The 21,904-nt window shown below is 40.9% G+C and overlaps 2 protein-coding genes and 1 long non-coding RNA gene across 8 annotated transcripts in view; 1 reads left to right on the plus strand and 2 right to left on the minus strand.

Moving 5' to 3' along the window:
* Window positions 1-16,723, minus strand: part of mmp13b (matrix metallopeptidase 13b) — a 32,424-nt gene extending 15,701 nt beyond the window's left edge. For 2 of the 5 annotated variants that reach the window (XM_088426978.1, XM_088426977.1), the window contains exons 1-5: window positions 6,550-12,047; window positions 6,374-6,484; window positions 808-935; window positions 588-736; window positions 71-196 (exon numbers count right to left, since the gene is read on the minus strand). In XM_088426978.1, the coding sequence (XP_088283104.1) occupies window positions 71-196; window positions 588-736; window positions 808-935; window positions 6,374-6,484; window positions 6,550-6,669 (634 nt within the window). In that variant the 5' untranslated portion in view covers window positions 6,670-12,047. Of the gene's footprint in view, window positions 1-70; window positions 197-587; window positions 737-807; window positions 936-3,177; window positions 3,225-6,373; window positions 12,048-16,386 lie in introns of those variants that run through there. The other 3 variants (XM_088426979.1, XM_088426980.1, XM_088426976.1) reach the window with 3 other exon arrangements.
* Window positions 16,724-17,389: 666 nt separating this feature from the next.
* Window positions 17,390-19,412, minus strand: LOC148416363 (uncharacterized). 2 transcript variants are annotated; one of them, XR_015867147.1, is made up of 3 exons: window positions 19,028-19,412; window positions 18,627-18,778; window positions 17,390-18,355 (listed from the first exon to the last, which is right to left on the minus strand). It is a non-coding gene; the product is annotated as an uncharacterized LOC148416363 (long non-coding RNA). The 2 variants fall into 2 exon arrangements; XR_015867148.1 differs by having other exon boundaries at window positions 17,390-18,381.
* Window positions 19,413-19,589: 177 nt separating this feature from the next.
* mrpl27 (mitochondrial ribosomal protein L27) overlaps window positions 19,590-21,904 on the plus strand; it is a 17,204-nt gene continuing 14,889 nt past the window's right edge. Inside the window, exon 1 of the mRNA XM_088427014.1 lies at window positions 19,590-19,689. Coding sequence (XP_088283140.1) covers window positions 19,650-19,689 — 40 coding nt within the window. The 5' untranslated portion in view covers window positions 19,590-19,649. The remainder of the gene's footprint in view (window positions 19,690-21,904) is intronic.

Raw genomic sequence — 21,904 nt, forward strand, 5'->3', positions numbered from 1 at the left:
CAAAGAAAAACATTCGTATCGTCATTGTTTTTCTACATTAAATGACATATCCATATAGTCAATTTAACACCTGATGAATCCTTGCTCCAGTGCTCATCCTCATCGAAGTGAGTGTCTCCTCCAATGCCTTGGCCCGGCGGGTAAGCATGAGCCAGCAGCCCGTTCGGACCATCAAAAGGATTGTGATCACCATGTTCTGTAGCCCACACGTGCAGTAACAGTTAAAATGCATCTTCATCAGAATGAATATGTTGTTGTGGTGGACTATGAACTGCTTTAATGCAGATCTTGCCAGACCTCTGTGAATTATGTAGTTCATCATCTGAGCGCTTAATTCTGGACATAAACAATTGTGTCAGTCATACGCCATCTGGGCAATTAGTGTGACTTCTTCGTCTTTCCAAGTAGTTGTTTCATGAAAACTATTTTTATCAGAGCTGTATCTTATTCACTGCCATGGACTCAATGATTAGTGACTTAATAGCAACTCCACAGCATGGTTCGCCACTCTAGAAGCCAGTCAAGGCATGTTTTGAGATAGCATGCGTGACATTGTAAATTAGAATGAACGTTTTTTTGGTGAGTACCTTTTCTCCCAAAGCTGATCATAATGTCAGCAGTGCTGTAGTACAGCTTCTTAAAGGTCAGTGGTGTCACATCAGACCATACATTGAGCGCTTTGCGGATGGCTCTGTCAACATCAGACTTCCTCAAATCCGGAGTGTAATTTAAAATCCTGAAACCAATATGAATGAATGACAGATCCTAAAAACAATTTTAAACACATTTTCACTTCAGGGAGTGTACCTGAAAGTCACAATGTTATTTTTCCATTTAAGGTTCCGAGGGAAGTGGTTGTATTCACCAACGTCCGGGACACCACATCTTGCCTGAGTCATCAAGTTTAGGGTGTTATCATCCAGACTGCCGGTTATCTAATGGGAAAAAGACACAAAAAATGGTTTCAATACACACATTTTCTATGCTGTTTATTCTGTTCAATCATTTTAATCATGTATATTACTGCATTCTTTTTCTTCATAGTCAACATTTTGCAATTCCCTAAAACTGCTGCCTACCTTGTCATAATGGGATACACCTTTAATGTCAATCGAACTATCTTTTTGTCTTTCTTCACTGGAGGATGACACAATGGTTATTAGTAAAATATTTAAACTTGGGTTGCATATTTTTCCTAAGATTACATTGATTATTATTACTATTTCTATTATTGTCATTGCTGTAATCCACACACCGTTTCAATACCTAATGCTGAATCCCCTAGTGATAAGATTTCTGCTGAGGTGGTTTTGATTAAGGAAATAGCCACATCTCATTAACTGGTCAGATTAGTGACATAGTACCTAGGCGGAATATTAATATTAATACATGCATTGTAGCCGTCAACAATCAAATTCCTACATTACTAACATTGTGATGAAGTTTTAATTACTCAAAATACAGACTGAGCCCCAGCCATCAAAATCTTGTTAGTATTAGTACTACTAACATTAAGACTCAGAATAGTTCAGGAAAAATTTCCCAGTTTAAATTCGGTTTCATAAATATTAGGTCACTCTCCTCAAAAGCCCTTCCTGTAAATGACCTTATTACAGATCACAATCTTAAAGTGCTTGGTCTCTGTCAAACCTGGTTAAAACCAAATTATTTTTTATCATTAAATGAGGCCTTACCCCCAAACTTTGTGGGCTCACATGTTGCCCGTCCTTGTAAAAAAGGGGGAGGTGTCGCCCTAATTTCAAAATCTGGTCTTAAACTTAGCACAAGCACTAATCATACCTTCAAGACATTTGAGGGTCTCGTTATGCGATCAAGCTCCTCACCACCATTCTATGTGGTAGTTATTTACCGTCCTCCCGGTCCATACTCTGGATTCTTAGACGAACTCCCTTAACTTATGGCTGATTTAATAACTCATGCAGATAATATATTAATTATGGGAGACTTCAATATTCATATGAACTCCCCATTGGAGTCACTTACTGTAGCATTTCAAGCAATAATGGATGCATTTGGTTTTTACACAAATAATAGAAGCAGCGACACACCGGAATGGTAATATCTGAGATTTATTGTTAACCCATGGCCTAACTGCCTCAAATGTTACAATTTTGCCATATACTAAAGCTATGTCTGGTCATCATCTTATAACATTCGAAGTCCTAACTCAGTGTTGTCTTATTGACCACAACCAAGGCTTTAAGAGCCGTGATATTAATTCATCAACCACAGCTGCACTTTCTGAACTACTGCCTTTTGCAACAGCTGCCTTTCCACCTTTCATTGGTTCAGTCGATAAGATCACAAACGATTTTAATACGGTTCTTTTAAATTCCCTAAACTCTATTGCGCTGTTAAGATTGAAAATTCGTCTGAAGCTGCACACTCCGTGGTTTACGGATGAAACGCGTACGTTTAAATTGTTAAGTAGACAACTTGAGCGTTAATGTCAAACAACTAAACTCGAGGTTTTCCATCAGGCCTGGTGCAATAGCCTGCTGAAATATAAAGAGGCTCTTAGGTTAGCAAAAACAAATTACTTTTCTAAAATGATTGGTCTTAATAAAAACAACCCAAAATATTTATGTGATACAGTAGCAAAGCTAACGCAAGAGCAGCAGATTAATCATAGTTCCCTCCATTCAGCACACAATTTCATGTGATTCTTAACTCAGCGGATTCAGCTAATAAGGGACAAAATAAAATATACAATACAGTATAGCCAAAATTCACCCTATTCTTTCTCCTAGCGATACTGAAACATTAATTCATGCATTTGTTATGTTGTGCCTTGACTATTGTAACATTCTGTTTTCTGGGCTTTCCATGTCCTGCGTCAAAATCTGCAGTCTGTACAAAATGCAGCAGCGAGACTATTGACAAGGACGAGAAAGTTTGATCATATTACTCCAATTCTCACTGACCTGCATTGGCTTCCAATAAACATGAGATGTGATTTTATGGTGTTGTTAATTACTTATAAAATTTTACATGGTTTAGCTCCTTCCTATCTCATCGACTTAGCATCACCATAGGTTATGGCCTGACAACTTCAGTCACAAAATGCCGGTTTGTTATCGACCCCACGGGCTAAAAAGAAGTCCAGTTGATCAAGAGCCTTTTCCATCCGCAAGCCAGTACTATGGAATGTCCTACCTGTGGAAGTTCCCGCAGCCACCTCAGGAGATATCTTTAAATCCTGTCTAACAACACATTTATATTAGAAAGCATTGAGTTGGGCCTGTCTGCAGCTTTCTTCTTCTTTTTTTTCCTGCCCCCTTCTGCCCCCCCTCAGAGAGGGGGCAAGCTAGATAGTGAAGGTTGACTTGACCGCCCCCATTTGGCCCTGTGCTGATCGACCATTGCGGGTTAAGAGATCGACCGTCTGAGGTCCACTTGGTTGAACCTCAAGGTTCAAGGTTCCTGCTCAATGGCATCATTGCACTATATAGCATAATATGTTTGCTGTAATCTATATTGTGTACCTGTATTTGTCTGTAATGTGTATCTATTTGTCTGTATTTGGTACATGCAGCACTTCAACCTGTTGGCCTGGAAGGGGGCTCCTCCCACCTGTGGTCCCTTCTGAAGGTTTCTGATTTTCCCCAAATTGGGGTTTTTGAGATTTTCCTTCCCCTTCTGGGAGCTTTGACAGGGGATGCTGTTGTGTACCTTACACCGAAAAGATGTCTCTGTATGACTACTTTTTTCAAAAGAAGTCTCGACATGACCTCTTTTCATCTGTGAAGCCCTTTGAGACTGTGATTCAGGGCTATACAAATAAAATTTGATTGAGTGAATATTGGAACTATGACAGAAAAAGATAAGGAGTTGGTTGACGTGATACAGACAAGGAATGTGGAAAGACTGTGTGTCCAGGAAAACAGGTAGGAAGGCAGGAAGGCTTGAAGCCTAGGAACAGAATTCAAGTTGTTCTATGATGGAGTAGATGGGAAGAGAAATGGAGTAGGAGTTATCTTGAAGGAGTAGTTTGTTAGGAATGTCCTGGAGATTAAAAGAGTATCCACTAGAGTGATGAGTCTGAAATGAGAAACAAGGGGTGATTATTCAAGGTTCTTAGTCAGTATGACATCCCATGTTGGTTTAATTTCTGGTTGCACCTTCAGGAAGTAATGCAGAGCATCCCTAGAAATTTGAGAGTTGTTAATAGTACAGACTGCAATGGCCATGTTGGTGCAGTAAAAAGAGGTGATGAGGAGGCAATGGGCAATTTGGTATTCAGGAAAGGAAAGCAGAAGGTCAAACGGTGGTTGACTTTGCCAAACGGATAAGAATTGCCATAGGGAAAAACTTTCTTCCAAAAGGGGCATGAACATCAGGTGACCTAGGAGTACAGGGGGTCTTCGAGTGACGACGGTCCCGACTTATGATGTTTCAAGGTTAGGAACATGCTTATGAACGCACACCATAAAAATATATTTTTATTTTTAATATAAAAATATTAAAAATAATATTAAGTGTCGTTCCATGTGACGTAAACAACTAGTTTTTATGTGCAATGAATGAATACACTTTGTGGTGGTTGTGGGCGAGGAAAATGGTGCCTCTCAGTTCCAGTGATATGTCATTTTGGTTGTGTTTGTATTTATAGTACAATACTTTGCAGCACAGTACAGTACATATAAAGTAATCTATTTATGGTGTTCCGACTTACACTGAAAATTCGGGTTACACCACGTCTTAAGACCAGATCAACGTTGTAAACCGAGGACCCCCCTATACACAGATAGATTACATCTCGTGTAGATGATGTCATCTCAAGGAGATCAGTGACTGCAAAGTACCGACAGGTGAAAATGAAGCCAGACAGCATAGGATGGTAGTGTGTAGGATGACTAGTGGAGAAGATGAAGAATGCAAAGACAGAGAAGAGGACAAAATAGTTGAAGCTGAAAAATGAAGAGCATTGTTTGGCCTTTAGAAAAGACTTGAGTCAGGCATCAAAATAGTTCATCAAAATAGTTCATTTGTGTTTAATGTTATTGGTTCAAAGAATATCAGGTGGAAAGGTTGGCCCCACATATTTTAATTTTACCAAATCAAGCCCTCTTTTAAAAAAAGTTTGGACACCCCTGCTGTAGTGGTATGGAAATGTTTTGGAGAGGCAGGAGTAGTTCCTGAGTGGGTTGTTTAACAGGATTTTGGTGAGAAGATGCCTGAGGAATAGAGTAGCGTGCTGGTGCCCATTGTAATAACAAGGGAGATGTGGTAACTACAAAGGGAATCAAGTCAATGAGCCACACATTGTACAGTAGCTATGGTCAAGAGTAGTTGAGAGAGCTGGACTTGGGACAAAAGTTCTCAATTTGTTTGCAGTTGTGAGCAGCTGTATGGTTTGATGCCAAAAGCGGATCACTACAGATGAAGTGCGCTTTGAGGTTGTTGATAGAAAAGCATAGAGGAAGTTTGTAGATTTGGAGAAATATTATGACAGGGTTCCCAGGGAGGAACTGTGGCATTGTGTGAAGAAGTCTGAAGTGGCAGAGAACTAGGTTTGAACAGTGCATGACATGTATGAGTTCAGTAAAACAGAAGAGTTCAAGTTGAAGGTGGGACAGCATCAGATATCAGCCATGAGCCCCTTCTTATTTGCTATGGTGATGGGAAGGCTGATTGACAAGGCTAGACAAGAATCATGAACAATGATGTTTGCAGATGACATTGTGATCTGCAGTTAAAGCAGGCAAGAGGTGGAGAAGCTCGAATGGTGTGGTGATGAGACCAGCGATGTTTGTTTGGCCTGGAGACAGTGCCACTGAGGAAAAGGCAGGAGCCAGTGCTGTAGGTAGCAGAAATTATAATGCTGAGGCTCTCATTGGGGGTGACCAGGATGGATAGGTTAAGGAATTAATTCATCAGAGGGACAGCCCATGTTAGAGGTTTTGGAAATAAACTCAGAGGCCACACTGAGATGGTTTGAACATGTCCAAAGGAGAGATACTGAAAATATAGGTAGAAGGATGCTGAATTTTGAATTTCCAGACAGGAGACTTGGAGGATGACCAAAAACGAGGTTAATAGATAGAGTAAAAGAGGACATGAAGGTAGTTGGAGTGAGACAAGAGGATGCAGCAGACAGGCTTAGATGGAGAGAATTGAGTCGCTGTGGCCACCATCAGCTCATAAAATATTAACATAAGCTATAAATGTACATTGTCAGCAAGGTTACATATTTCATTCTTTGCATGTTCAATGTCAGCTTGCAATTACTTCATTGCAAAAAAGTCAAAGAGCTTTCTAACAACATATTTACTTTGTCATATAAATATGTTTTGAGGAAAATCTCTCATTTTTAGGGTGAAACAGCCTCCTTAAAATGATAGTTACTCACCTTTAAGTTGAAGAACCTCTGCATTTTCTTAAGCTTGGATTCAAAGTCTCCTGCTGTCCTCATCAGGCTTTGCAGCCTGGCCGGAAGCGTATAAAACCGCAGAAGGTAATTCTGCATATGACAGAGAGGTCATGAATGTACTGATGATAGAGAGTTTATAAAGAAATATGACGTACCTCAGCTAGCAGCCGGTTGTCTTTTTCCTTCGTGAGCAAAGGCCCAGCCAGAGATGAGTGAGCGGCCAGTGGCAACAGCAACCAAAATAACATGGTGGCTTCTGGCTGTCTAGCAGTCATTGATGTTTTGCCTCTCTAACGAGTATTTATAATCCTTTTGACCTACTTTTTTCCCCCCTTAAAGGATCAACGTGATTCATGTAAAAGCACCTAGCCACTTCCTCCTGAGTGACGAAAATGTGCTTAGTCTTTGTCTGAGTGCTTGCTTTTGAACTGGGCTGGGTTCACTCAATGAGTGTACCCAAAAACATTTTGCTTTTTCAATGTGGCAAATTAATGTTGATGTTGCATTTCAAGGTCACATCGCAATTAATCTGTCTTGTTTGGTTTACAATAAAATGTACAGGTGCGAGTGACAAGTTGATGATTTATCAGACAACTACAATTGAGCCAGAAGTGACAGAAAAAAAAAAAAATGTGGATCATAGTTTGTTTGTTTTTCCCCGCATCAATTGTATGCACACCTACAGTCCATCAGTTTCCCAACAGGGGACAATCGATCAGTAAGCTGTTGTTGGAATATAAATACAGCAATAATATAAATGAGATTTAATGAGATATTGGCACAGCACCATAGCCGTGTGCTCTTACATCCAGTACTTTTGAAACTGCAGGGATTACATTTTGTTGCACTTTGTACCTCACTGAAAAATAAATGCTTGCAGAAAAATATTCCTCAATAATGTCTAAAATCAATAGCAAAAGTAATATTAAAGTGACAGCCTTGACATAGTAATTTGGTTTAATCTCTTGGCTCACTATTTTCTTTTAATTAATTTCGTAAACTAAAACACATCATTTCTGATACAAAGGACTCAGCCAGAGATGAACCCAGACACAAATAATATCAGAGGGCGTGCCAAAACGCCCATCCCAGGATAACAGTAACAGATAGGCTATGCCTACAGAGGTTGTGGAGGACAAAGTGGCCTTCTGGCTGCTGAGTGGTTTTGATCCACCAAGGTGAGCAGGTGTGTAAAAGGTCTACATGAATATGGTCAAACCGCTTGGTCGGAATTGGAAAAGGTTTGATGGTTGCTCTGATATGCATAACTTTGTACTCTGGTAAACGACGCAAGCAGCTGCCCGAATCCTGATGTCCTTACTTAATCCAGGCCCAAACTCAGTTGACTAATACAGGAATGCCAGGGTGCAAGAGGGAGTGGATCGAGTCAAAAACCCAGCTACACCATTCCAGCAGGACCACAGATCGAGGGTGGCCCATGGTGCCCATTGCAGAGCAGTGGAGGACCACTCTCCAGCAACACAACCTCATTGAGTCGAAGAGCTGTACCCACAGTTTTAAGGCAGAGAATGTCCGGATAATTGACCTGGTCAGCGGCCGATCCTAAAGAATCAACATCAAGTTGTACAGGGCAAACAAGCAAGCGTGACAGTCAGTCAGCCACTGGGTTGCATTTGTTGGCCTCATGCCGAATGTCCATGGTAAATTCGGAAATGGCTGCCAAGTGATGCCGCTGCCATGCGCACCACAGTTCAGCAACCTTTGACATAGCAATCGTAAGCGGCAGATGAGCCACCTAAACTTTCAATTCCCTTCAATTCCCACAGAATTTCTCCCATGTCCTGGAGGAGACGGGGGCCATTGCTTCTGAGAGGACCATTTTCCGCGCCTCCATTGTCAAGGCGGCTCATCAAAGTTGTAGCCGTAAGTGGTCGGGGCCTGTCATAGCGGCGATTGCCAAAACTGCTGGTAAAAGGATGCTGTCAAGCTTTTTGTTTGCAGGACTGCGGAGGCTGCTGACAGGTACCAACTGGCTTAGTGGAGTGCAGCTTTGGCAGTGGCTGAGGCAAAAACGTGGGTGTTGGAGGTATATAGTGAGGCCATGGAAAACGTCTTCCGGACATCTACAAGGAAATTCTGGTCCACTATCCGGCTTCTCAGGAGGGGGCAACAGTTGCATCATTAACACTGTGTACAGTTGAGATGAGTCGTTGGGCATGCTAAAGACCAGTGTAAGAACCCTCTGTGTTTATACAATGCAGTTCAGTAAATGGCTTTGATGAATTGAATAAAAATATTCCAGATTCATTATTGACATACATTGTAATGTGGAATAGCATGTGTAATATACTGTAGGATAAGATTGGTAGCATCTAAATCTTCTTTATGTCATCAAATTACAAGGTAAACAAATGCTGTATCATCACGCTGGTTGAATGTTTTGGCACAACACTTTGCTGGGGATGATGTGGACTGAGTGACTCACAGAGGGGAAGTTGTCCGTGAGGGGAAATTTGGATGATATTTTAAAATGGGCCCTGACAAACACTCATATGTCCTGCATGTGTCTGTATTTTTTACCTATTTTCGTCAATCCTGCGTGACATTCCAAACCCACGCTTTGTTTTTGTAAATTCTGTCACAAACTTGACAAAGGATCTGAGGGTCATCATTCGTTGCATTATTAACAATGTTCATCATACAATACAGTATTTTCTGTGGAGTAAGGTGAGCATACGTATGAAGCACCTCTAGAAAAATAATCTTTGGTGAGAATCCAAGACAAAGTATGCCCCCTAAAAATGTCAAATCACAGCCACTCCTACCTCACTTTTAATAAGTGTTTTCCAGATGACCTTATCATTGTGCTCAATATTAATTACACATAATGCTCCAAAAATAGCCAAAAATGTTTGGCTTTATATTTGGATGTCATGATTATTCCTTTTCAATATGTACGGTAATTAGAATGTTAATATGTTCTCATGAGTTGGCATGGTAATAAAACACACTACTGTTGCGAGTTCAATTTAGTGTCCATACATTATGTTTCCATGTGATGATAAAGAATATAATCGAATGAAGAAATTACATCACACATTGACTCTAAGCCGTCACCGAACCCTACATGTTTCATATGCCCATTCAACGAACCCTTACATTTATATTGTCGACCGTGGGGGTGCTATCGCAAACTCGCAGTGGCCGAGACTGTGCTGACTATTATTATTGTGCTGACAATGCTGTACTATCGTTAGCTTAGCTCAGTAGGACCGGTAGGAAATCTCAGAGCAGGACGCTTTCAATGACTGTGCCCACTAACTGCAGACTAGACAAAGAAGTGGACATCTGCGGTGAAGGAAAAAAAAAAAAAAAAAAAACCTCGGTGGAGCCTCCACCGAACCCCTGAGACCGACTCACCGAACTCCTAGGGTTCGATCGAACCCAGGTTAAGAACCACTGTGCTAAGCAAAGGTCTGCAAAGCCTGAATTCTCTTTCTGTAGCATGTCACTGCAATGTATGCGTATTTTGGATTTTTTTTTTTTTTTGTCCACATCCCCACCAAAATGTGTCAGGCTACTTAAATGTACGCTTAGCTTGAGTTTTTTCAACAGCGGTCATGATTACAGTACTTCTGTACGTAGTAAAAACTATATTCCATCTAGCATTCAGTTACTGTGAATTCTTAACCCTTGGGGAGTGGGGAAAAACAAACATATTCATTTTATTTATCATTTATTTTATAAAATATGTCACTGCTTTTGAGGTGTCATGACAAATTTATTTATGAATATCATCTTACTTTCAACCACTCCAAATGGTCAGTGGCATCATACCGATCCATACATGTATAGTTTAAAAAAATAAAAAAGGTGATTATGGACAATATTAGAAGATATTATGCATACTAAAATGAACTATGTTGTATCGTTATTATATATAAAGCTCAGCGAAGTCAAGCAAGTTGTGGAAAAGGCAAAGCCCTATGGAGTCTATTCTGTCCTCAGTGTGCTTGTGTCTGTGCACCCTTTGACAGATAGTGGTCAGTTCTTCAAAATGATGAAAAAGCTTGTCTTCAATCCTTTTGAAGTTACAATTTATCTGTAAAACTGAAACAATACAACTGAATAAACAAACGTTTATAAATCATAAAATGTATCAATAAAACATACACATCACATTAAGAAAGCCAAAACGTAACTTACAAGCGATGCCTTTTTAAACGCAAACAGTGTATATAACTTCGGGAACTGTTGCTGTCCAGTGGCTATAATCATGGTGAAACCTGGATATGCGGTTTGGTGACATTACGGTACAAGCCCTGCGTGCAGTCGCGGGCAGTTTAACGTTGACAGAAAATAAAAATAATTACCAAAAAACGTCCAAAGAAGGAGACAGAACAACACAAACAACCCCACAGGTCATGACACTCCCCGCCTGGTATTATAGAATACCACTACCAGAACAAAAAAACAAACATTCAAATAACCAGAATTGTCAACTCGGCTGAACATCTTTCGCGCACATCAGAAGTGTCTCAGAGACTGGCCTCAAGAAAGTCTTTGCTGATCCAGTTTGCGACCTTAAGTTCCACTTTCTGGACCTTCCCATCTTGATCAGGGAATGTTTTTTTGACTAGAGCCATTGGCCACTCATTCCACTTCACCTGGTTGTCTTTGAGCGGGACCAAGTCACTTTTGCTCAGATTACAATGTGCGTCCTGCCACCCACCATGTGTTTGATGAGTCAGTAGGTATTCATGTCTCCATCTATTCCAACAGGTGTTGGCAAGGTTCTGTACTTGTCTCCATTGCTAATGATGGAGGTCTCTACTGTCATAAGTTCCTGGAGGAAAAAAGGTAAGTACATACCTTTTGCGTCAGGAGTGAAGCAGGAGTCAGAAGAAAGGATGAGTCTGGATCTGAAGAGATTGGCATAAGTGCCCTGGCATTAAGGATTGCCACAACCTCTGCCATCAAAGTTGGCAGCACCTCATGTGTGAGGCGTGAAGGACTGGTTTGCATGAATCCGGTATTCATTGAAAAATGCCAATCATTTGCTCCCACATTCCCCCCATATGAGAGTAATGTGGCAGGTTGAAGACCCAAGTGTAACCTTCATCACTGAAGTACTTCCTGATATTAGGCTCTTCAGGATTTGTCTGGAGTATATGCAACTCTTTGCAGGCACCTTTGAAGTTGGTTGGAACGTATTTTCTTTGCAGGTTCCACGCAGAGCAAATAACTGACGCAAGGCATTCATGAAACCCGATGCACCCATTGCTTGTAAGAAACTGTACACAAAAAAGAAGACAAGGCAATCTTCCCAACTCATGCATGAGGGGAGCGAAAAGGAACTGGCCAAGGACAATTCTACTGCGCTCTGCCAGTCTCTCCGAACCCTCTCACTTTTATTTGATACAGAGATCCCGAACTACATGAAGGTCCCGGCCCTCAAGGGGCAGGAAAAAATGCAAGTCTATGGCCGGAACCTTGTGTACTTGTCCTTCTATGTGTGAACATGTGTGTGAGAAACTAATGCATGTATGATAAAATATTATATGTAGCAAGTCATTCTGATAAAATATTTTGCGTAGTGAGACATTCTGATGAAATATGCGTTGCGAGACATCGATAAGAGTCACAGCTGCGGGACCGCATCAACTGGCAGGCTTGAGCGACCTTCTTTCTGCTTGAGACAAAACAATAACAAGGCCATTTTTTTTTCCCCCCACAAGCAGTGCACTCATTCTCACAGCATACCACCAACATACCACAGCAGTTTACATTTTATAGTAAATTCATAATCACTATAATAATTATAATCCTAACAACATCATTCACACAGCAAAGTAATTCTTCATTGCAAGCATTAATATTTTGTAGCTAATGTATAATAACTATATCTACAGTGATTCTAACACATGGCAATGTGACTGCATCCTGGAATGTCAAGAGGCAACATTTTTCTTGCGTTGTGTCGACTGGTTGAGCCTTCCACCTATTTTTAGAAGGACATCGTTCGCATAAGGGTTCAGCTTCCTTAGGGAACTGGTTTTTGAAGTGCCCTTCCTAGCAGCCAAGCATGAGAACTCTTTACTGTAGTATTCTTTTTGCACGCACCTGATGATAAACATTTGTGCTTTGATAACCTTTTCTGCTGTGTGAGGGATTTTGCATTGATGCCAACCACGACAATCTATAAGCTTGGTCTTATCAGCACTGAATTGGGTCGCGATGTGCATCAAGAATGTAATGGCTTGCACCAAAGGCTTCCGGGATGAGAATCGTTTGAACCTTAGAGATCCCATAGCCACTGGAAGAACAGTAACAGTAACATGAAAACGCAATTTCGAATCAAGGTCTGGAGCAACGAGGTAGTAAGCCTCCTCTTCAGAAGTGGTCGTCTCTTCAGTTCTTGACTAAAACTGAGGCCCAGTGAGGCATGTTGTGGTGGCAAGTTCAGCTGCAGGTACCGATCGAGTGGCATCATCCGCCAGATTCATGGTGGTGCAGACATAGTGCCACTGCTCGGGTTTTGTAGATTTTCAGATTTCTTGCACTCTATAGGTGACATACAAATAAAACTGTCTGGCCTGGTTGTGTATTTATCCTAACACAACTTTGCTGTCTGTGTAAGTTGCACTGAGTCTATTCTAAGGTCTAACTCTCCACCAGCTCCGCCACTTACACTGCTAAAACAGACGCACAAAGCTCCAATCTCCACACTGGGAGGGCAGCTGCGGAAGCTGGTTTAGATTTCCCAAGACAAAGCCAAAGTGACATTTTCCATTATTGTCAAATACATTTAGGTAGGCTATGGCTGCAATGGCTTTAGTTGAAGCATCTGAAAAGATGTGGAGCTCCTTTCTGGAAGCTGTGGTAAGAGTAGTTGGAGTGTATGCTATTGGTATTTTAAAGTCACTCAGAGTTTGTAAGGAACTTCCCCAGGCTTTCGATACAGCTTTCTTTTCGTCAGAAAGTGGAGTACCCCAGTCAAGCACCTCACCGTTGGTAAGTTTTCCTTGAATTATGATTGGTGCAGCAAGTCCAAGAGGGTCAAAAAGACTGTTGCTAGAATTCCACTGCGAGTTAACAGTTAACCGCAGGTTGAAGATGCCAATCATCTCTTGTATTCTCTTGTGCAGGTCGATGGCCTCTGCAGCTGATGGAAGGGACTTAAGGCTGTCGTCAACATAAAAAAAGATGGCCACTGCTGGTGAAGGACTGTTGCCGAATACACGAACCTTCATTCGGTACCGACAACCTTGTTACAGGGATTGTTACCTTTGAACCCGGAAGAACCAAAGGAAGTCTTGATTGAACCAATGACTTGTTACTTTGGTCGTCTAAAATAACATAGACCTTTATGACTTTGTCTTGTTGTGCTTTGTGGTAGACTCTTACGAGACAGATTCTGGAACAAGACCTAGGTTCTTTTTTTACATCGCAGACTTCTGTGAAACTGGATGTGACTACTGATTGAGTTCTCCTTCATCCTCCTCGCCATGCTCAAATGATGGCTTCCTGCTATCCCAACGAGCAGGTACAGGGTGTAATGCGACAATGTGACCATCACGTTCACACTCCACAAAGTGGAGTGGTAAATTTCAAGGCTGCTTCACAGTTCTTTGTGAGGTGAGTCATAGAAAAGCAGCGCCTAAAGCAGATGCCATTCTCTTTTAGAAAGGCCTTTCATTCTTCAATTGGGTGAGGATGAGGATGAGGTTTCTTATGGATGGCCACTGTTTTGTCACGCAGTTTGTTGCTTGAGCTGTGTGATCGCGAAGCTGTGGTTTGTGATGCAATTTCAGTCTTGTGAGCGGATACATGTTTTTCAAGGTACCCTTATCTGCTTTCCATTCATTTGTGCTTATGTGGTCCCGTAGCAAATTTGGGGGATTTATTGAGTGGATCAGTAGCGCTGGTTTGAACCTGCCATGACGGGGCATGGCAAATGGAGTGTGGAGTTGCGAGAAGGGGGACGCAGAACTCTAAGGAAGCCAGGAGAGTACACTCAAAAATTGAGGTTTAATACCAAAATAGGGGCAGGAACAATCATGAACAAAAACAGGACAAAGTAGCAAACAAACAAGAACAAAAATAGACTCACGGAGAACAGCGATCAGGAGACTGGGGAATAAGTGGAGTGATCGGAACAGCAGAGGGGGAAGAAACATCAAGGAGGTAGGATATGGAATGGCCCAGCACTGGTGTGACAAGACAGGGGGTTTAAATACACGAAGACTAATAAGGAGAAACACACAACAGCTGGATGGGAACCCGAGGTAGGGGAATCCGACAGGGCTTACACAGAGGGAGGGATGTCGCACGGTGGCGGCATGTGTGTTTACAGCCGCGAAGCGTGGTGCCGGGATGCCACTGTAGTATATAAACACTGCTCACCTCTGGCGGAATTCATGATCGTGAAGTGTTGCTCCTTCTACTCGCCAAGGGAGATAAGTTCAATCCTGCTGGTTGCTACCTATATCCCCCCAACTAACAACAGCAACAGAAGTGTGGCGCTGAACGAACTGCACCAGGCTATCAGTGAACAGCGCAACCAGACAGCTTCATCATCTTCGCTGGAGATTTCAACCATGCTGATCTCAAAACTGTTCTTCCCATGTTTCATCAACAAATCCATTTTGAAACAAGAGGACATAACACTTTGGACTGTGTTTACATTCAGCACAAAGGAGTGTACAAAGCCACCCCTCCCCCACATTGGTACCTCTGACCACCTCACCATTATGCTATTGCCTGCATACAGACGAAGAGTGAAAGTCATCAAACCTGCACCAAAATAAGTAAGGGTGTGGCCACAAGAGGAAACCTCAGCCTTACAGGACTGCTTTGAGTCAACAGACTGGGAAATTTTTAAGGAAGCAGCCACCTACAACGGCATCTCAGATATTAAAGAGTACACAGACATAGAGGTAAGATCTTAAGCCCAAGCCCTTCAGGCTGGGTTGGGCCTAAAATCTCATTCATTACGTTTGGGTCGGGTTGGGCTGGGCTTATATCTCACTGACTTTTTTTTTAAATAAATATATGTTTATAAAAATGTATACTAAAATGATGTGTGGAATGTGGATACTAAACTAAGGAATACTTGTTATAAAATTAATAATTTGGATAAAACAGAGAAGGTGGTATAAGGTAATTGCTATTTAACTACTATACGAGCCGCAGAGCCAGAGCATGCTCTGCGCGCGTGAACGCCACCCTCTTAATAATCTTCCCCTCCTCAAGTCCGCATCTATTTTGACCTGGTATCCCTGATTATGAAGCCGCAAGAAGTCAAGGATAAACTAAAGACAGGGGAACTTAAAAGAGAACCACACACGGGGAAGAGTGAGGTATGGAAAAGCTTCAAATTGATAATTGAAAATGCTACAAAAACTTGCGTTGGCTTCGCTGAATGTAGTCAATGTGCAAATTCATTGAATTTCTGTGTTCTTTCACTTTGATCATTTCATTAGATTTTCTATGTTCAGACCAAAACAAAGAAAAATAATTAAAGCTTTTATTTTAAATTTTGTTGAAAAAAAACTATAGAAATAACAATTTCATATATCTTTTCCCATTTATTTGATTTGCATTATTCTATTTAAAGCCTAGTGGGCTGCAATATTTCTCTGCGTAATTAAGCATGCGCGCACCAATGACGGACGGCCTTAAATTTTTCTTTTCAACTCTTAAAAAAATTCATCAATGATGGAAAATTGTCAGTTAATGTAACCTCTGCAGACACAGACATATAAAAGATGTACATGTTGATACAGTCTTGTTAAAATTAGATTTCGTTACAGAAGGCTTTAATTTGTTATCATAAATCACCTCCTCCTCCTCCCGGGTCCTCACAAATAAAATATGAAATTTCGGGTTCGCTTCAGGCTTGGGCCTGCAAATCAAGTTAATTGGTCGGGCTCGGGCTGGGTCGGGTTTTAATACCGCGGGCCTGGGTCGGGTCAGGCTGGATTATTTAGGCCCGATATTACCTCAACAAAGACACAGTGACCTCCTACCTCACCAAATGCATGGACGACGTGACCCACATCAAGAGGATCACGACACGGGCCAACCAGAAACCATGGCTAACAGGAGACGTCCGCAGGCTGTTGAGGGCCAGAGACAAGGCCTTCAAAGCTGGAGATAAATCAGCCCTGAGAACAGCATGAGCCAACCTGTCCCGTGGCTGAGAGGATTATTGGAGCTCCACTCCCCTCCCTGCAAGGCCTTTACACCATCCATCTCAGCCGCAAAGCCATCACAATTGATGACCGATACAAGTCACCCTGCACACAGTCTGTTCAGCCTCGTGCCCCCCGGAAAGAGGTACATGTGCCTCCGCTCCCGCACCACCAGAGTCAGGAACAGCTTTATCCACCAGGCCGTGAGACTGCTGAACTCTCTCCCCTTCCCACCCGTGAAACTGCTGAACTCTCTCTCTCTCCCCTTCCCCCTCCCACACTCAGCCCCAGCCAGAAGAAACACCTAGCTGGCAGACAAAGTTTTGGTCATTGCTTTGTCTAATCCTGTTGCATTGTCTTGTCATACGCTGCTACTTATGTCGTGTCTTGCGGTACTCTTGGCATACCTGGTTTTCGTTTTTAGTTTAGCAACACTAGGCAAAATACTATTGTTAAGAATCTAGTTTTAGGATTGTCTCGTCTTGCGCACCTGCATTTTGTTATTGTACATGTAAAATGCAGAGGATAGTGAGAAACACAATTTCGATTCCTTTGAATGTTAAGTACATGTGAAGAAATTGACAATAAAACTGACTTTGACTTTGACTTTGATGCTGAAAAAACAAGTGTGGTAAAAATTCAATAAGCTGCAAGGCCCATGTCAACATAAAAAAAAAAAAAAAAAACTTACATATATGATAACTGCATGCACAGTAAGACAAAAAACACGAAAAAGTAAAAGGTGGAGTAATGCAAAATGGAGAATGAAATAGGTTATAATCATATTCGTCATTATACTTACACCTGTTTAATCAAATGGAATACAGTTTACCATGAGTTCTGAAAATACAGATTTTTTTTCTTTTAATTTTCTGTTTATGACATTGGAAAGTTGAATGAAAAGGGGAAAAAAATCATATCATACAATTAAAAAAACAAAACCATGAACCAAAACAAAAAGTTGTGCGTGTTATTGGAAGAGGCACAGCGAATACGAAAACCTATACATATAGATTTACCTATACATACGGATGAATGAGTCTTAAACCATTGAAGGGGTAAAAGATGAATGTATGAAATATAAATCACAGTTACAGTACATAATTTCCTCAAAGGAAAACTTTGTCACCATAATCATGAGTATTCCGCAGACATTGTTGCCAAGATGCTGTCCAGGAAGCCCCTGTAAACATGTTATTGAAATTACCAGAAAGTAAAGTACAAATGTTAACATCGTAAATACATACTGTCATTGAAATATGAGTGTGACTTCCAAGTGGTAATAGAAACGAAATGACGTTTCGACAGACCAAATCATGACATACACCATCCATCCATCCACCCATTATCTTACCCTAACCCTCCCAGATGACCAAGCTTCCCATCCTATCTCTAATGGAGAGCCTGGACACTCTGTGGAGAAAACTCATTTCGGTTGCTTGTATCCAGGGTCTCGTTCTTTCGGTCATGACCCACAGCTTGTAACCATAGGTGAGGGCAGGAACGTAGATCGACTGGCCCTTCAGCTCAGCTCTCTCTTCACCACAACAGACCGGTACAGAGTCCGAATTACAGCAGACACTGCCCCGATCGGCCTGTCGATCTCCCGTTCCATCCTACCCTCACTTGTGAACAAGACTCCAAGATACTTGAACTCCACTTGGGGCAGGACCTCATCCCCGACACAGATAGGGCACTCCTCCCTTTTCCAACTGAGGACCATCCATGGTCTCAGATTTGAAGGTGCCGAATAATGGAAAAAGATTTTTACCTTAATATCCAGGCCTGAGCACTCTGCCCTGTCCTGGTAAAATGTGACGTGCAACAGTCCTGGTATTAATATAATATTATTGGTATTAATATGAAATATAAATAAATGAATGAATAAACAAATACATATTCTGACACAATTTCAGTCAACAGAGTTTGGTCAAGTCTGAGGAATGAGATCCCTTAAACTAACAAAACATTCAATTTCATATTGGTATTAATTGCTTACCATGACAACAAGACATTGTTTGAGTCAAAAATTCTACTTGGTTATGGGTAATAATGGATTTAAAACTCAGACATACCTCTGTGATGAAGAATCGACTTGTTATGAGTTTGAATCTGCGACAAAATTAATACATATTGTACTTCCTGCTTTTGGCACAGATGCGGCAATAATATATAGAACCTCTGAAAATGGGCAATGGTCCCTATCGTTAAAGGTGCTTGATGGAACCTGAGAACAAACATAATGAGGAATATTTTATTTTTACACATGACTGAATTTGATCAAAAATCCGAGGTTGGTGTGTTTTGGCTCAGTGGGTGAATGAAGCAGGTACCAAGCCCCATTTGTTGCAAATTAACTCATTTAAGCCCAACATTTTCCTGGACATGGAAACGTTGGAAAATCATTTTTGAAATAGTTAAGAACTTCAAAAAAAAAAAAAGTTGAAGTATGTTTATTTTAACATACCTTACTAACCTTTTGTTTGGGAGCTTTTAGGCTGTCATCTTTCTCTCGGAAGTGCAACCACAAAATAAACAGCTCTGGTCATGTGACAATATTTCTCTAAACATGTAACATTGTACACATTTCATCTACATATTGTAGTATTTCAGTACTTTAGGAAAAATATTGAAAAATCATTTAGTTATCCTCATAAATAGAATATTCTTTACAGTCACGTTTGTTGGTTGAAATGACCCAAGTGAGGATGAGAGATACAGAAAATGAATTGATGAATGTGCATTGCACAGTGCACTAGACGCATCTGTTTTGTCCTATTATTGACTACATTGTCTCAAACAATGCCTGGCATTATTCTGGATTGGCTATTTTATTGTCATTAAACAAAAATGACCACTAAATGGTAGTAGTGATAGAAGAAGAAGAAGAAGAAGAAGAAGAAGAAGAAGAAGAAGAAGAAGAAGAAGAAAAAGAAGAAGAAGAAGAAGAAGAAGAAGAAGAAGAAGAAGAAAAAGAAGAAGAAGAAGAAGAAGAAGAAGAAGAAGAAGAAGAAGAAGAAGAAGAAGAAGAAAAGAAGAAGACGAAGAAGAAGCCAGCAGCAGCATTAGCATTATTAGCAGCAGTGAAAGTCAAGACGATGTTATCGCTGCACTATTGCTTCACAATGTATAAATCAGGTAACATGAGCATTTTTTTTTCAATCATCCGGCCCTAATTGTTTTTTGTTTGTTTGTTTTTTATCATCCTTAGTTGCACTTGTTATTTTAGATGTGGAGGTAATGAGTCAAACAACTCGATTCGGATGTGCATCAAACTAATATTTGAGGAATCACACCTTTCGGAACTACTTAATCAATATGAAACAGTTGCGTTTGAAATGGGTCGATGCTTCGAAGCATTTGAAACGAATCGGTGAGGGGGGGGGAAATACGCTGCTTTTTGAAACGCTTAATCAAATTGAAGCATTTGTTTGCACGTTGATCCGTGGTCTGAAGCGTTTGAAACAATTGTGCGTTGTGACGTCTCCTGGATAAAATTATATAACATTTACCTTTCACCAAAAGGTTAAAGCGTTAAGGAACTGTTATGTCGTTTTTACAAAATAGAAACGTGTGATTCATGTGCACCAGGAAACTGATGAGGGCAATGTATAAACTGCTTATGACTTTAATTACCCAACCGACAAACAAACATGTACACAAACTCATTGACTTGTAGCTATTAATGAATAGAAGATCTGTATGCAATGTAAAATAAATTGGTTTGGAAATGAATAGCTGTGCTATGTGCAATTGCAAATAAACATCACTCTCTCATTCGCAATTACGTAATGCATGCAAAAGCTCTCCCCTTCTCAAGTAACCCACAACATTTTAAGGGATTTTGCCCTTTTATAAGCGTTGGGAGTTTTACTGAGTAAAATTGACTGACCCTAACTCCACTCTTAACATGGAGTGACACATCGACTGTCAAAATCTACACGTGTGACATAACACTTCGTTTACATGGTCAGGTGATTTTCCACCTGATACAAAAGGACAGAATATAGTCTGCATGTTCCGGCTACATCGGCTTCCTTGCACTTTCCAAAAACATGCATGGTTGGTGCATTGGACACATTAAATTGTCCTTAGGTGTGACTCGGTACATAAATGGTTGTATGCAATGTTCTCTCTAATTTTCAATGCGCCTGAGCATTCACACGAATTCGCTGAGCAGGCTTTGGACCACGGTGAGCAACTTCTGACATGCACACAATGAGTCACCGTGCACATATCTGATGCTCCTAACGTGACCGATATCACATAATTCACATTTTTTCATTCATGAGCAAGGAAGGAGGGGGGCTCTGAGTAATGTGCTTTTGGGTACTTATCCTCAGGGATAGCTGAGGTGAAACGTGTTGTCCAGGACCAATAAGGGAGAACGATGAATCTGTGATTGACCTGTTTGTAGGAGCCATTGACAGCATTTCACTAACAGTGATTTTAGTTATTTTAAATTTCATTTTTTTAATGGCCAAGCGCTAGGAAGTTATTTATCTATTTGTGGTTTGTTTTGGCTCACTGCCCAATGGACATTTATGTTACTGCCCCTTTAAGGCAGAGGGAAAGGTGCATAATACTGGCCCTTTAAGAACCTTAGGCCAGTATCACAGGGGCAGTTGAGATTGATCGCAGATTAGAGAACACGGTTTCTTTACCGTAATGTTTGCCTTTTATATAAAGTATTTCTGTTTGAAGAGCTTTGGAACTACTATGGAATTACATTTATTATTTAATTGAATCAAAGATAGACCTGTGGATTCTTTTTAAAACTTTATTTATTGTACAGTCGGCCCCCGGCTTACGAGCACCCTGATTTACGAACAATTCGCCTTAAGAGCGTGGATCAGGGAGATTTTTGTCCTCCGCTTACGAACAAACCTCTCGCCTTACGAGCAATTCGACATGCCGGCCATTGAGTATGTAGAAATGTTCTCGTTTAATTGCGTCAATAAAATCAACAGTAGCGACATCATCAATCATCAGTAGATACTCGTGGGAGTAACGTGAACGCTATTGGTCTTACAACGTCACACTGCCTGTCTCACTCACGGTGTCTAAAAATATTACCATTTAAGTGTAGTGTTTGTACAGCTAAAGGGAAAAACAGCTGACATGAAATTAAATGTGCCGATTGCAGGACAAAGAATTGTCATTGGTTTAAATGTGTGTTTTTTTTTAAATTAATTGTCAATACATTCCAACCGTTTAAAAAAAAAAGTGCGAATAATTATCAGTCAGTCACGGAGATGCGAATATGCTATTGGTCGATTAAGGTCACCCGGTCTCACTCACGGAGATGCTATTGGCCGGCGTCACACGTCAATCACAGAAATGCCGATATGCT

The sequence above is a fragment of the Hippichthys cyanospilos genome, chromosome 11, assembly GCF_059441005.1.
Source record: "Hippichthys cyanospilos isolate Australia breed blue-spotted pipefish chromosome 11, RoL_Hcya_1.0, whole genome shotgun sequence".
Lineage (NCBI taxonomy): Eukaryota > Metazoa > Chordata > Actinopteri > Syngnathiformes > Syngnathidae > Hippichthys > Hippichthys cyanospilos.